This window comes from Somniosus microcephalus, chromosome 16 (genome assembly GCF_052327205.1).
Source record: "Somniosus microcephalus isolate GS21.2 chromosome 16, FLI_Smic_1.0, whole genome shotgun sequence".
Lineage (NCBI taxonomy): Eukaryota > Metazoa > Chordata > Chondrichthyes > Squaliformes > Somniosidae > Somniosus > Somniosus microcephalus.
The window spans coordinates 55,514,150-55,529,390 of record NC_141002.1 but is presented as its reverse complement, the minus strand read 5'-3'; the positions used below and the strand labels follow the sequence as shown (position 1 = coordinate 55,529,390).

Here is a 15,241-nt window from a genome sequence, read left to right as displayed (position 1 = left end):
CCTGCTGTGATTTCCAGCAAAGAAAATGTTTTTTGTCTTTTTTTTTTCATACAGACCCCAGCATCTGCAACATTTTACCCCTTGTGACCCCACCTCATTGTTCTTTGATGTAATGTTTTCCTGACTGACCTGTTTGGACACCATTCACAACTTTGATTGCTGTGATTATCTCTCTGCCGAGGTGTGATAAATGGCAGTTAGAAAGATTACCTGTAATCATCTGGCATTATTCTCTGACTATATAATTTGTGTCTACAGGCATCTCTCCACTTCACCTGACAAAGGAGCAGCGCTCCGAAAGCTTGTGATTTCAAATAAAATTGTTGGACTATAATCTGGTGTTGTGTGACTTCTTACATATGGAAAACACACCATTCCCCTATGAGGGAGGGGAGGGGAGAGGACACAACAGGGCCACACGCCCCAAGCTTCTCTCACAGCCATCTCCTTCTGGCTAGCTAAAGAATGACAATTATAGTCAGTCTCAAGCCGTTGCATTAAGAAAATATTAGCAAAATTACCTCTTAAAGAAACTTTTAAAAAATCAATTAAGAATCAACACAAAAGTCCCTACTGACCTATAAATTCCACCGACTTGTCAAGCCAAGGCAAGATCTTCTCACAAAAGCTGTCATTGACTGGAACTCGTAGGAAGTGACTCTCTGGGATAAAGTCAGGTTTTGGGCAGGTGTTACTTGCATTGAGTACATAGCCAATATCAATCTGCTGCATTAGCTCCTATATTTGAAGTTTAAAAAAAGTATGTTATTACTATGGAACGTTCATCAGTGCAGTTCAAATGGAAGTATTGTCTCAGAAACACCCTATATTTCTTGTATATTTTCAGTGATATAATTAACACCACAAATATCTAAAGCAAATAGAAAAACATTTGTCACATTAATAAAAACATGCTAAGTCAATTAACTGCAGTGGGTGGGGTGGGTTTGCTGTGTTAAGACAAAGGTTTATGCATACCAGCAGCTACACTCCTTACCCTGTTCAACACATCTCGTTGGCAGCCAAGGTAAAGATGAGGAAGAATGCGAGTTGGGCCAGTGTTGGTTACAGGCAAGCACGGCTGGGAAATGCTTGCAGGCACAAGAGCGGATTTTCCTTCACACAGGCCAGAGAAGCTAGATGAAAATGTGGCAAATCCACCTAAAGAACACATCAAAAACAGACAAATGATCAGAGAATAAGTGAAAACCTCAGCAGTTATGAAAGCGAAAAAGGACATTTTCAGCTGCCTCCAATACCTTGTACAAAACTCACAGGGACAAAGATGGTATTTTCTCTCCCATCCCAGTTTGCTTGGTTATCTGTATTAAGCATAATGAGTAATAGATTCTGCTTTATTCCTGTTGGCTATTCAAAGAGTCTACCCGAACAAACAACAACCAATCCCATATAAGGACTGGAGTCCTTGGTTAATTTTGTTTTAAACTCTTCTCTTCCCTCCCCCTACCCAAACAATTGTGCAATGCACCCTCTCTATTCTAGAGGATGGGCTGGAGATTTGTTCCCAAGCCATTCCCGATCATAGTCACCATGAAGTGCATGGAAGAAATTTATTTAATTTTTTTTTAAACAAAAGAAAGTAAATTTGTGTTGGTTTTATGCTCTGCATTAAAGATCACTATTCTAGAAGAGTCTCTGCTATCTTCTCAGCTCAGACTAGGGATTATTTGTCCTTGATTTCTTTTGTCTGCACTCTACCTTCCTCCACAGAAGCTCCTGGCTACCACTGCAAATCATAATTACTGAGACTGCTGGCTCACTGGGTGCAAACCACTCTGTCACAATGCACTGCGAAATAAAAGAACTGCATAATCACACCAGAACAGATCTAGCAGCTCAAAACTAGGCATCCATGAGGCGCTGTGGGCCATCAGCAGCAGCAAAATTGTATTCCACCACTATCTGTAACCTCATGACCTGGCATATCCCTCTACCATTACCACCAAGCCAGAGGACCAACCCTGGTTCAATAAGGAGTGTAGAAGAGCATGCCAGGAGCAGCACCAGGCATACCTAAAATGAGGTGCCAACCTGGGAAAGCTGCAATACAGGACTACATGCATGCTAAAAAGTGGAAGCAGCATGCTATAGGCAGGGCTAAGCGATCCCACAATCAACGGATCAGATCAAAGCTCTGCAGTCCTGCCACATCCAGTCGTGAATGGTGGTGGACCATTAAACAACTAACGGGAGGACAAGGTTCCATGAATATCCCCATCCTCAATGATGGTGGAGCCCAGCACGTGAGTGCAAAAGACAAGCGTTTGCAACCCTGTTCAGTCAGAAGTGCCGAATGGATGATCCATATCGGCCTACTCCCGAGGTCCCCACCATCACAGAAACCAGTCTTCAGCCAATTCGATTCACTCCATGTGATATCAAGAAACAGTTGAGCGCACTGGGTACAGTAAAGGCTATGGGCCCCGACAACATCCCGGCTGTCATGCTGAAGACTTGTGCTCCAGAACTAGCCTCGCCTCTAGCCAAGCTGTTCCAGTACAGCTACAACAATGGCATCTATCCGACAATGTGGGAAACTGCCCAGGTATGTCCTGTCCACAAAAAGCAGGACAAATCCAACCCGGCTAATTATCGCCCCATTAGTCTACTCTCAATCATCAACAAAGTGATGGAAGGTGTCATCGACAGTGCCATCAAGCGGCACTTACTCACCAATAACCAGCTCACTGATGCCCAGTTTGGGTTCCGCCAAGACCACGCGGCTCCCGACCTCATTACAGCCTTGGTCCAAGCATGGACAATGGAGCTGAATTCCAGAAGTGAGGTGAGAGTGACTGCCCTTGACATCAAGGCAGTATTTGACCGAGTGTGGTATCAAGAAGCTCGAGTAAAACTGAAGGCAATGGGTAGCAGGGGGAAAATGCTCCACTGGCTGGAGTCATACTTAGCACAAAGGAAGATGGTTGTGGTGACTGAAGGACAATCATCACAGCCCCAGGACATTGCTGCAGGAGTTCCTCACGGCAGTATCCTAGGCCCAACCATCTTCAGCTGCTTCATCAATGACTTTTCCTCCAACATAAGGTCAGAAATGGGGATGTTCATTGATGACTGCATAGTGTTCAGCGCCATTCACAACTCAGATAATGAAGCAGTCCATGCCCGCATGCAACATCACCTGGATGACGTTCAGGCTTGGGCGGACAAGTGGCAGGTAACATTCGCGCCACAGAAGTGCCAGGCAATGACTATCGCCAACAAGCGAGAGTCTAACCACCTCCCCATGACATTCAATGGCACTACCATCGCCAAATCCCCCACCATCAACATCCTGGGGGTCACCATTGACCAGAAACTTAACTGGATCAGCCACATAAATACTGTGGCAACAAGAGCAGGTCAGAGGCTGTGTATTCTGCGGCGAGTGTCTCACCTCCTGACTCCCCAAAGCCTTTCCACCATCTACAAGGCACAAGTAAGGAGTGTGATGGAATATCTCCACTTGCCTGGATGAGTGCAGCTCCAACAACACTCAAGAAGCTCGACATCATCCAGGACAAAGCAGCCCATTTGATTGCCACCCCATCTACCACCTTAAACATTCACTCCCTCCACCATCGGTATACCGTGGCTGCAATGTGTACTATCTACAAGATGCACTGCAGCAACTCGCCAAGGCTTCTTCGGAAGCATCTTCCAAACCCACGACCTCTACCACCTAGAAAGACAAGGGCAGCAGGTGCATGGGAACACCACCACCTCCAAGTTCCCCTCCAAGTCACACACCATCCTGACTTAGAAGTAAATTGCCGATCCTTCATCGTCACTGTGTCAAAATCCTGGAAGTCCCTCCCTAACAGCACTGTGGGAGTACCTTCACCACACAGACTGCAGCGGTTCAAGGCGGCGGCTCACCACCACCTTCTCGAGGGCAATAAATGCCGGCCACGCTAATGACGCCCACATTCCGTGAACGAATAAATTAAAAAAATGTTGCCATCAAGGCACCAGAGGAGAAGCCAGCAGCTTTCATCAATGGGAAGGGCTATCACTCAATTAATGCCCAGTTGGTCTGCGATTACTGCAGAAGGATCATACAAGTCTGTACCAGTTTCACAGCAGCTATCACAATGCCTTCATCCTGCGACATTCATCAGTCTGCCACCCATAATTCCACCCTCTAACCAATGTAAGTAGGAAGTCAAGAGCTGTGTAGTGCAGTTACAAATAAAAGATACTTAGCGCGATGCCTTGGGTTATTGAACAACACAATGCACTGATACACGAGAAGCCGTGTGAGAGCTACAACTTGAATTACTAACTCCACATATTCATTAAAATTAAAAGGAGCTGTCAGATTTTAAAAGGCACAGTTTATTCCTGTTCTGTTGGCATCTACTTAGAAACCTGGAGCTAATTGCTTTATACATGGTTGAAAAGATCGGTAATTCAGAAGAGTTTGGTGTTGGCTCAGATCTCCTATGAACAACCACCCTCCCTTTGCAAAAAGGGACATTATTTTAGTGGTACAGTATTTATTATAGCTCAAATTTTATAATATTTTGAGATTGTAATCAGATTTTGTGTGTTAGCTCACAATTACAGGACACATTAATCATCATTTACTACCAATTAATATAGCTCCTGTCCCCTAAAGGCCTTCTTGAAAATCACAAATTCACACAAGCTAGGGATCTGGATGAGATCAGATCAAATTTGCCTTGATCAGCTGTAGGGTGAAGTGAGGTGCAGCAATAGAAATGCAAGTATGAGGGTAGCATGTGTCCTTTCTGCTTTTATTATCAGGCTACCTATAAAATGACAATTTGTAATATATGCTGCAGGCAAAGCCTTATGGACTAACAAGCCAAATATACAGCATAAATAAATTGACAAATGTGTAAAAAGATGCAAGACTGCAGCCATCCAAATGATAGAAGTCCCGTTACATCAATGAAAACATTAAAAACTAGAAATTGGGGTTCTGTTCAGTGGGTAAACACGACATCTGATGAGGCCCTTGTATTGATTTCTATGTGGGTTCAATGACGACACATTCTTGAAAGAGAATGTCTTTTAATCTAAAGTTTGTTCAACTCAGTTAACAGCATTACAGGAGACACCATCTTAGAGATCCATCTAAAATGAAACCAAAACTAAACTGCTTGTCTCTCACATGCCCTCTGCTGGTCAGGCATAAATAATCAATCAGGCAAATATGCTGGTAAGGCATAAATAATCAAACAGGCAAATACCATCACTATTTGCTGATATCATTACATCTCCCTTTCTTAAAACAAAAGTATTTTACTTTTATCTAACAACATGTTTTCTTTGTGTTCCTCTGCATTTTAACTGTAACACTTAATGAACTTACATTATCATTATCATGATCAAGGTTTTTTAACCTTGTTTTGTGTGTTCACATGAAATATGTAAATACACACTAGAACTTGAAGAAAGAATAAGATAACATTACTTCCTTCTATAACAAGAGTCCTTAAACTTGCTCAATGAGTCTCTCAGGAGGCTTCACGTGTCTTGAGGATTTTCTGATTGATTGTCCTTGAATCTGAGTTGTTGCCTCAGATGATGGTTTCTCAGCTGTGTGATCAGGTTGTTCAACAGTATCAGTCTTTTGACTTGCTGTGGCTGGTCCCATGAGAAGATCTCAACGATTTCTTCGCAGAACAGCACACTCATCTGTCTGAATGGTGTATGATCTTGGTTGAACTTCACTCAGGACAGTTCCCTTCTGAGTCCATATGTTTGTTTTGTCTTTGAACCTTACTTGGTCACCAGTGTGGAGTTCAGGTAGGTTTTGTGTTCCTCTGTCATAGTAGTACTTCTGCTTTTCTTTCTGTTGTTCTTTGAACTTCCTCACTTTCTCCCCCTCTTTTGTTTTCAGGAGGTTCTCCGGGATGGGTAGGTTTGACCTTAGCAGACGTCCCATAAGGAGTTGGGCTGGTGACATACCACACTCGAGCGGCGTTGTGCGGTATACAAGCATGCTCTGGTAGAAGTCAGTTCCACTGTCTTTTGCCTTGTACATCAGTCTTTTCACTGTCTGGACCGATTTTTCCACTAGTCCATTGGACTGTGGAAAGTGAGGACTTGACGTTGTGTGGACAAAGTCCCACTCTTTGGCAAAGTGTCGGAAACTTGCATTGTAAAACTGGGATCCGTTGTCTGTGAAGACCTCGCTTGCCACGCCATGTCTGGAGAATATGGCTTTCATACATCTTATCACAGCATCTGCAGTGGTGGTGTACAGTCTACACACCTCTGGATACAGGGAGTAATAGTCTGTGACTACAAGATAGTCCTTCCCTTGACATACGAATAGGTCAGCGCCTACCTTCTGGTAAGGTCTGTCTGGCGCTGGGTGTGGCTTTAGTGGTTCTACCGGATTGCTTGCTCGATATTTCAGGCATATTGTGCAGTTTGACACCTCATTTGTCACATCTTGGTTGATTCGTGGCCAGTACATCACCTCACGTGCTCTTTGCTTACACTTTGATTCCCAGATGTCCTCCATGGATCCTTTTTAGCATCTCTTTTCTCAGACTCTTTGGGATAACTATTTTACTTCCTTTGTAGATGATGTCTTCGACCACTGATAGTTCCGCCCTGCAGTTCCAGTACTCTGCCATGTCAGGTGAGCAGTCTTGCTTCATGTTGGGCCATCCATCCAAGATGCTTTTCCTCAGTCGTCTCATTGTTTCATCTTTGTTTGTCTCAGTCTTTATGAGCTCCATTTTTGCATCTGCTATGGGCAGTGCACTTGTGATCATGTCCACGTAGGCGTTCACGTCTTCATCCATTTTGGTGTTTGCGGGCTCACTTGGGTCTACAGCTCTGGACAACGTGTCTGCTGTATACATCAGCTTACCCGGTGTGTACGCAACATTCAGTGTATAGCGTTGCAGCCTGATCATCATTCTTTGTATTCTAAGCGGACAGCTATTTAGTGGCTTTTGGAACAATGCAATCAAGGGCTTATGGTCAGTCTCTACACTGATTGCTTGTCCTGACACAAACTGGTGAAATCTTTCACAGGCGTATGTGATGCTGAGTAGCTCCTTTTCTATTTGAGCATATCGCGTCTCCGCGTCTGTCATTGAGCGCGATGCATATGCAATAGGTTGCCAGTAGTCATATTTTTGCAGAAGAACGGCACCGAGCCCACTCTGTGATGCATCTGATGATATCTTGATGGGTCTCGCTGGGTCATAAAACCTCAGAACTGGTTCCTCTGTGAGCAGTTTCTTTAGATCGCTCCATGACTTCTCATGCTCATGATTCCATTCCCATTCTATGTTCTTTTCAGTTAGTCGTCTCAGTGGCGCCATCTTTTCTGAGAGGTTGGATATGAATTTACCCATGTAGTTGATCATTCCATTAAACCTCTGCACGTCCTTTTTGCATTGTGGCATTGGCATATTCTCAATGGCGGACACCTTTCTGGGATCTGGCCTGATGCCCTCACTGCTAAGGATATCTCCCATGAATGTCAGTTCTGTCACCCCGAGCTGGCATTTCTCTCTATTCAGCTTCAGGTTTGTTTTCCTTGTTGCTTCCAGCACTTTTTTCAGTCTCTCGTCATGCTCAGTTCTCGTGGTTCCCCATACTATGATGTCATCCATTGATGTATCAACTCCCTCCAGGTGCTCATAGATCATATGGATAGTTTTGTGATACACTTCAGGAGCTGAGGCAATGCCAAATGGTAACCTTAGGAATCTGTATCTGCCACATGGACTGTTGAACGTGCACAGTCTTGAACTTGCCTCGTCCAGTTTCATCTGCCAAAATCCTGATGATGCATCTAACTTGCTGAAATACTTTGCATTTGCAAACTGTGACATGATTTCCTCACGTGTAGGAAGCTTGAAGTGCTCTCTCTTTATTGCTCTGTTTAGATCTCTTGGATCCAGGCAAATTCTGAGCTTTCCATTCTTTTTGTCCACAACGACGCGGGAACTCACCCACTCAGTTGGCTCATCTATCTTCTGAATCACGTTCAGGCTTTCCATCCTGTCCAACTCTGCCTTCAGTTGCTTTTGAAGAGCAAATGGAACTTTTCTGCATGGATGTATGACCGGTGTCATACTTTTATCTACTCTGATCGTGTGTTCTCCTGGAAGGCAGCCTAGACCCTTAAATAGGTCATTGTACTCTTTCATAAGTTCATCATAGACTGTCTCTCCTTCGCTTTCCACAACGAGGACTCTCTTTACCAGGTTCAGTCTCTCACAGGCTATTAAACCTAGTATGGCTTGCACATCCTTTGGCACCACGATTAATGCTAGCGTGTGCTCTCTGTCCTTGTGTGTCACTTTGACAATGCATCTTCCTTTCACTGGTATATCAGTACCTGAGTATCCTGTCACTTTCACTTTGATTCCATGTATCTTTGGTCTGGGTCTAATTTTCTTAAAATCAGTCTCTGATATCACATTAACTTGTGCTCCAGTATCCAATTTAAATGGAATATGTATGTCATTCACTTTTAGTGTCAACATCCAGTCTCTTTTTTCTTCTTTGTTTTCAGACACAACATCCACATAGAACTCCTCTATCTCGCTTTCATCTACTGTATGGACCTTGCTTTGTTGCGCTTGGTTCTTACAGCAACGGGCATAATGGTTGTTTTTGTTGCAACTATTGCATGTTTTACCATATGCTGGACACTTTTTTGGTATATGCTGTGTACCGCATCGACTACATGACTTTCGATTGCCCCTTTCATTTTTGTTCGCTGGCCACGCCTCTTTTTTCACATTGGCGCTTTTTGTTAAACGGTTTGTGTCCGTTCTTTCTCACTGCATCCACGTTGCAGCTACTGTCACTGAACAGCTCCTTTGCCTGCAACTTCACAGTCTCTGTAGCCCTACACAGTGCTATGGCTTTTCCCAGGTCTAGATTTTGCTCTCTTAGCAGTCTTTCCCTTAGACCATTATCTGGAATACCACACACCAGTCTGTCTTTTATCAGCGAGTCTGTCAGTCCCCCAAATTCACACGATTTGCTTCTGTTTCTCAGTTCAGTCACATACTGATCAATAGTCTCTCCCGTTTTCTGTACACGTGAAAAATCTGTGCCTCTCAAATGTCACGTTTAGGTATGCAGTAGGCCTCAAACTGTTCCCTTATTTTATCCAATTTCATTTTGTCTCCATCAGCAGCGAATGTGAAGTTATTATACACCTCCAGCGCTTCATCACCCACGACATGCAAGAACACTGACGCTTTCACTTTATCACTTTTCTCGTCAGCTCCGATTGCCGCTAAATACAACTCCAAACGTTGTTTGAACCTCCTCCAATTTTCAGCCACATTACCTGTCAACTGAAGCTTCGCCGGTGGGTGTAAACCTTCCATTTTTTCACTTCGTTAGCTATTCTTCAAAGGTAAGTAACGATGTTCTCTTTTGGCTTGCTAATATGTGGAGAGCTGATTTAACTTCAGATTTTTCCTCTTCATCTCTTTCAATCACTTCTTCTGACACCATGTATTGATTTCTATGTGGGTTCAATGACGACACATTCTTGAAAGAGAATGTCTTTTAATCTAAAGTTTGTTCAACTCAGTTAACAGCATTACAGGAGACACCATCTTAGAGAGCCATCTAAAATGAAACCAAAACTAAACTGCTTGTCTCTCACATGCCCTCTGCTGGTCAGGCATAAATAATCAATCAGGCAAATATGCTGGTAAGGCATAAATAATCAAACAGGCAAATACCATCACTATTTGCTGATATCATTACAGCCCTGACTCGTACAGACTAGGACGGTTCCAGGTTCAATCCGTAGCCTGTGCGGAGATACATAATTTCATCCAGGCTTGTGTGGGGGTGGGGTAGGAGGGGAAAGAGAGAATCAGCCTCAATTCCTGCTCCTAGTCATAAAACAATGACCTCTGCTAGAAATGTGTGTGCAACTTAAGGCGAAAAACCCCTGTAAATGTACTTACCCAAGCTTCATAAAATATAAGCTTTTAAGATAAAGACTGGGAAAGAATGTACTTTTTTTCCCCCTGTTTCGTTTGTTCCCAAATCCTACTCATGCCTATTTGTCACCAGTGTTGCACTAGCAAAATCTGATCAAAACCAAAGGAAGACCAGTGACCAAGCTCAGGAGATGAAGATTCGGGGCAGGAATAATGAGATACTGAACCAGTGAACCATGCTATTTCACTAGTGACTATCAGCAGTAAACAATCCTCCAGTATTTGGCTAGTTTGAGATCAAATTTGAGCCATGTCTAGATTATATACTAGATGATAAATAAGATACTCCAATTTACAATTCTCGGTCCATCACAAGCCTGTTACGGCCCAGTTCAAATCAATTTGTGATTTGAAAACCACTTTGAAGCCAATTCCCAAACAAAACAAGAAGTCTATCCATTGTGGAGGTCACCTCTCGAACTAAGGTTGAAAAACCAGCAACACCATTGTATTCACTAGTGTTATTCTGGTATCAACACACATATCGTCTAATCATTCCTCCTTCATTACCATGGGATAAAGTAAATTGTTCATGTGGCATTTTAGTCATGAGCTGCATTTTGTGCAAACGTTTAGTATTACTAACATGTTTAAATTCCATCTCATTTTGCCCACAATAATTCATACATTCCAACATGCGGTTCACTTATTTTGTTAAATATAAAAGTTTAAAATTTAACTTGCCTATAAATATCTTTACTTTCCTACTCTGCACATTACATTGCTTTCCAGAGCCCTTCTTAAGTGCCTCAAGAACAGATGTTCATTTGCATTTAACAGAAGTAACAACAAAGCAGCATGCGCCAACAGTCTGAAGAAGTGGTTATTGTAATGTAAATCACGCTACTTCAGTCAGGAGCTAATGCATATTGGATCTGTTTGTTGGTTATCTATTGATAATTAAAAACATTTTTACATTAAAAGCACATTTGACACGTGGTTCTCCCTTTGTTGGGCTACACACAGTAATGAAAATGGACCAACTTTAAGTGAACTGGTGACATTTCAGACCCATGAAAACATGAATCCATGAGCCTGCTATTTTAAGGCTTCCCATTACAATAGTAGTGCACAGAGGTTACTCTCTCAAAACATGAACAAAAAAAGTAATTTTTAACAGTAGTAAGCAGGAGGTCAGTAAACCATTAATTTAGCTCCCTCAGTATATTCCCCGCAGTACAACAAATCCTCTTTACATTACAAAAGCCACTTGCATTTACATAGTGCCGTTAACGTGTGAAGGCCCTTCATAAAGGGGTGGCTATTGAATCTAAGGGGCGATCAAACAAACTACTTATCTTGCATGGTGTTGAGCTTTGAGTGTTGTTGCAGCTGCACTCATCCAGGTGAGCACTGAGTATTCCATCATACCCACGACATGGGCCTTGTAGATGGTGGAGAGATACTGGGGAGGAAGGTAGGGAGTGGGGTCAGGAGGTGAACCACTTGTTGCAGAGTACCCAGCTCCTCTCCTGCTCTTGCAACTGACATGTTGATATGGCTGATCCAGGATGTTGACTTGGCAATGTTGGCACCATTGAAGGTCAAGGGAAGTTGGTCAGGCTTTGGCTTGTTGGAAACAGTTATTGCTTGGTATTTATGAGGCACAAATGCTACCCACCACTTGTCCAGGCCCTGCAGTAGGCTGACATTGGCTGCTCCATTATCAGAAGAATTGTAAAAGAAGCTGAACACAATAGAATCACCAGTGAACAGCCTCACTCCGATCTTATGACTGATGGAAGGTCATGCATGAAGCTGCTGAAGATGAACAGGCCAAGGTTGCTTCCTGAGGAAATCCAGCTGTGAATTCCTGGGGCTGCGATGATTGGCAGTTATCTACTTGTGCGTCAGCTATGACTCCAAGAATTGAAAAGTTTCCCCCATGGACCTCAATTGGGATAGAGCTGCTTAGTGTCATAATTGGTCAATTGCTACCTTGATATTGAGAGCAGCTGCCTCGCCTCTGGCATTCAGTGCTCGTGTCCATGTATGGATCGAGGCTGTGACATGGTCAGGATCTGAATGGTTTTGACAGAACCCGACCCGAGTATCATTGAGCAGGTTATTGGTGAGTAGGTGTTGCTTGATGGCACTATTGACTACTTCTTCCATCACTTTGAGCAGTGTGGTGAGACCGGTATAAAAACCGGAGAGAGGCGAGGCCCGAGACCAGTCGGGACCAGTGGGAGCAGCGAGGAGGAGCTCGGGAGAAAACCCGGCGACCAGCGAGGCCCGAGACCAGTCGGGAGCAGTGTGGTGAGACCGGTATAAAAATCGGAGAGAGGCGAGGCGTACCAACTCAGCAGCGGGGAGAGAGGTAAAAAGTAATCAGTGTGTGACGTCACCAGGGAGCAGGTAGGTGATTGGTTGGTGAGTATTTCTCTTTTTTCAATACAAGCTTGAATTCTGTGGTGTTAAATTTCTGTGGTGTAGTGGGGATAGTTGGTAAATAAAGCGCCCTAGAGCATACCTGTAACTGGGGTATTGAATAAATTTTTAAAGAAATTAAAGGGGTAAGTCATGGCAGGAGAGTTCAGACCCGTGCTCTGCTCCTCCTGCTCTATGTGGGAAGTCAGGGATGCTGCCAGTGTCCCTGATGACCATGTGTGCAGGAAATGCATCCAGCTGCAGCTACTTGTAGACCGCATTGCGGCGCTCGAGCTGCGGGTGGATGAATTTTGGAGCATGCGCGATGCTGAAAGGCTCGTGGATAACACGTTTAGCGAGTTGTGCACGCCTCAGGGTAGGGCAGCACAGGGGGTGACCATCAGGCGGAGCAACAAATGCAGGCAGGTAGTGCAGGGAACCCCTGCGGACATCCCCCTTTCAAACAAGTATACCGCTTTGGATACTGTTGAGGGGGATGACTCACCAGGGGAAGGCAGCAGCGGCCAACTTCCTGGCACTGGGGGTGCTCCTGCTACCCAGGAAGGGGGGAAAAAGAGTGGGAGAGCAATAGTGGTAGGGGATTCTATAGTAAGGGGAACAGATAGACGTTTCTGTGGCCGTAGACGTGAATCCAGGATGGTTTGTTGCCTCCCTGGTGCCAGGGTCAAGGATGTCACTGAGCGGCTGCAGGGCATTCTGGAGGGGGAGGGAGAACAGCCAGTGGTCGTGGTCCACATTGGTACCAACGACATAGGTAAAAAGAGGGATGAGGTCCTGCAGCAAGAATTTAGGGAGCTAGGTGAAGGATTAAGGAGCAGGACCTCAAAGGTTGTAATCTCTGGATTACTCCCGGTGCCACGTGCTAGTAAGTATAGGAATAGGAAGATAGAACAGATGAATGCGTGGCTAAAGGGATGGTGCAAGGGGGAGGGCTTTAGTTTCCTGGATCACTGGGTCTGCTTCTGGGAAAGGTGGGACTTGTACAAGTCGGACGGTTTACACCTGAACCAGGGGGGAACCAATATCCTTGCGGGGAGGTTTGCTAGCACTGCTGGGGAGGGTTTAAACTAACTTGGCAGGGGGTTGGGGTACAGAGTGGAGCTATAGTAGGGGGTGATTTACGGCCAAATACAGAGGGAAAAACAAGTCAGCTGGGAAGGCAGAGCAAATATGTGAAGGCAAAAGAGAATATGGCAGGGCTGGAAGGCATTTATTTTAATGCAAGGAGTCTTGCAAATAAGGTGGATGAACTGAAGTTGTTGTTGAACACATGGGAGTACGATATTGTTGCTATCACGGAGACATGGTTGAGGGAGGGTCAGGACTGGCAGCTCAATATTCCGGGGTATAGAATCTTCAGGCGAGACAGAGGGGGGTGTAAAAGGGGAGGGGGTGTTGCAATATTAATTAAGGAGTCAATTACTGCTGTAAGGAGGGATGATATATTAGCGGGTTCCTCTAATGAGGCCATATGGGTAGAACTTAAAAACAAAAAGGGGGCAAGCACTTTGCTGGGAGTGTACTATAGGCCTCCAAACAGTCAGGGGGAGATAGAGGAACAGATATGTAGGCAAATCTCCGAGAAGTGCGAAAATAATAGGGTAATAATAGTGGGGGATTTCAACTTCCCCAATATAAATTGGGACAGTCAGAGTGTGAAAGGCTTAGAGGGTGCAGAATTCTTAAAGTGCATCCAGGAGAGCTTTTTGAGCCAACATGTCGAAAGTCCTACAAGAGAGGGGGCGGTACTGGACCTAATTCTGGGGAATGTAGCCGGGCAAGTGGTGGAAGTGTCAGTAGGAGAGCATTTTGGCGACAGTGACCATAATTCGGTGAGATTTAAGGTGGTCATGGAAAAAGACAAAGACGGCCCGGAAATAAGGGTTCTAAATTGGGGGAAGGCCGATTTTAATATGATAAGGCAGGATCTGGCCAATGTGGACTGGGAGCAGCTGCTTATAGGAAAATCCACATCAAAACAGTGGGAGACTTTCAGAAGGGAAATAGAGAGAGTACAACGCCAACATGTTCCTGTAAAGGTCAAGGGTGGGACCAACAAGCAAAGGGAACCTTGGATGACAAGGGATATACAGAAATGCATTAGAAATAAGAGGGGGGCTTTTGGCAGTTACAAAAGACTAAAGACAGAAGAAGCCCTAGAGGAGTATAAAAAGTGCAGGGGCATATTTAAAAAAGAAATTAGGAGGGCGAGGAGGGGCCATGAAATAACACTGGCGAGCAAAATAAAGGAAAACCCTAAGATGTTTTATAAGTATATTAAGGGCAAGAGGATAACCAGGGAAAGGGTAGGGCCCATTAGGGACCAAAGTGGCAATCTGTGTGTAGAGCCAGAGGATGTAGGCGGGGTTTTAAATGAATTTTTTGCATCTGTGTTCACTATGGAGAAAGACGATGCAGACATAGAAATCGGGCAAGGGGACTGTGACATACTTGAACATATTAGCATCGAGAGGGAGGAGGTGCTAGCGGTTTTAGCGGGCCAAAACGTGGATAAATCCCCAGGCCCGGACGAGATGTATCCCAGGCTGCTGTGGGAGGCAAGGGAGGAGATTGCAGGGGCTCTGACACTAATTTTCAGAACCTCTCTGGCCACAGGGGATGTACCAGAGGACTGGAGAACAGCTAACGTAGTACCATTATTCAAGAAAGGTAGCAGGGATAAACCAGGGAATTACAGGCCAGTGAGTCTAACATCTGTGGTGGGGAAATTATTGGAAAAAATTCTGAGGGACAAAATTAATCTCCACTTGGAGAGGCAAGGATTAATCGGGGATAGTCAGCATGGCTTTGTCAAGGGTAAATCATGTCTAACAAATCTGATCGAATTTTTCGAG

At 44.4% G+C, this 15,241-nt stretch overlaps 1 protein-coding gene across 4 annotated transcripts in view; it reads right to left on the bottom strand.

The window, feature by feature from the left end:
• The window catches only part of dusp16 (dual specificity phosphatase 16), a 149,038-nt gene that overhangs the window by 14,526 nt on the left and 119,271 nt on the right, over positions 1-15,241 (bottom strand). For all 4 annotated transcript variants that reach the window (XM_086009071.1, XM_086009070.1, XM_086009072.1 and 1 more), the window contains exons 4-5: positions 998-1,161; positions 579-738 (exon numbers count right to left, since the gene is read on the bottom strand). In XM_086009071.1, coding sequence (XP_085865197.1) covers positions 579-738; positions 998-1,161 — 324 coding nt within the window. The remainder of the gene's footprint in view (positions 1-578; positions 739-997; positions 1,162-15,241) is intronic.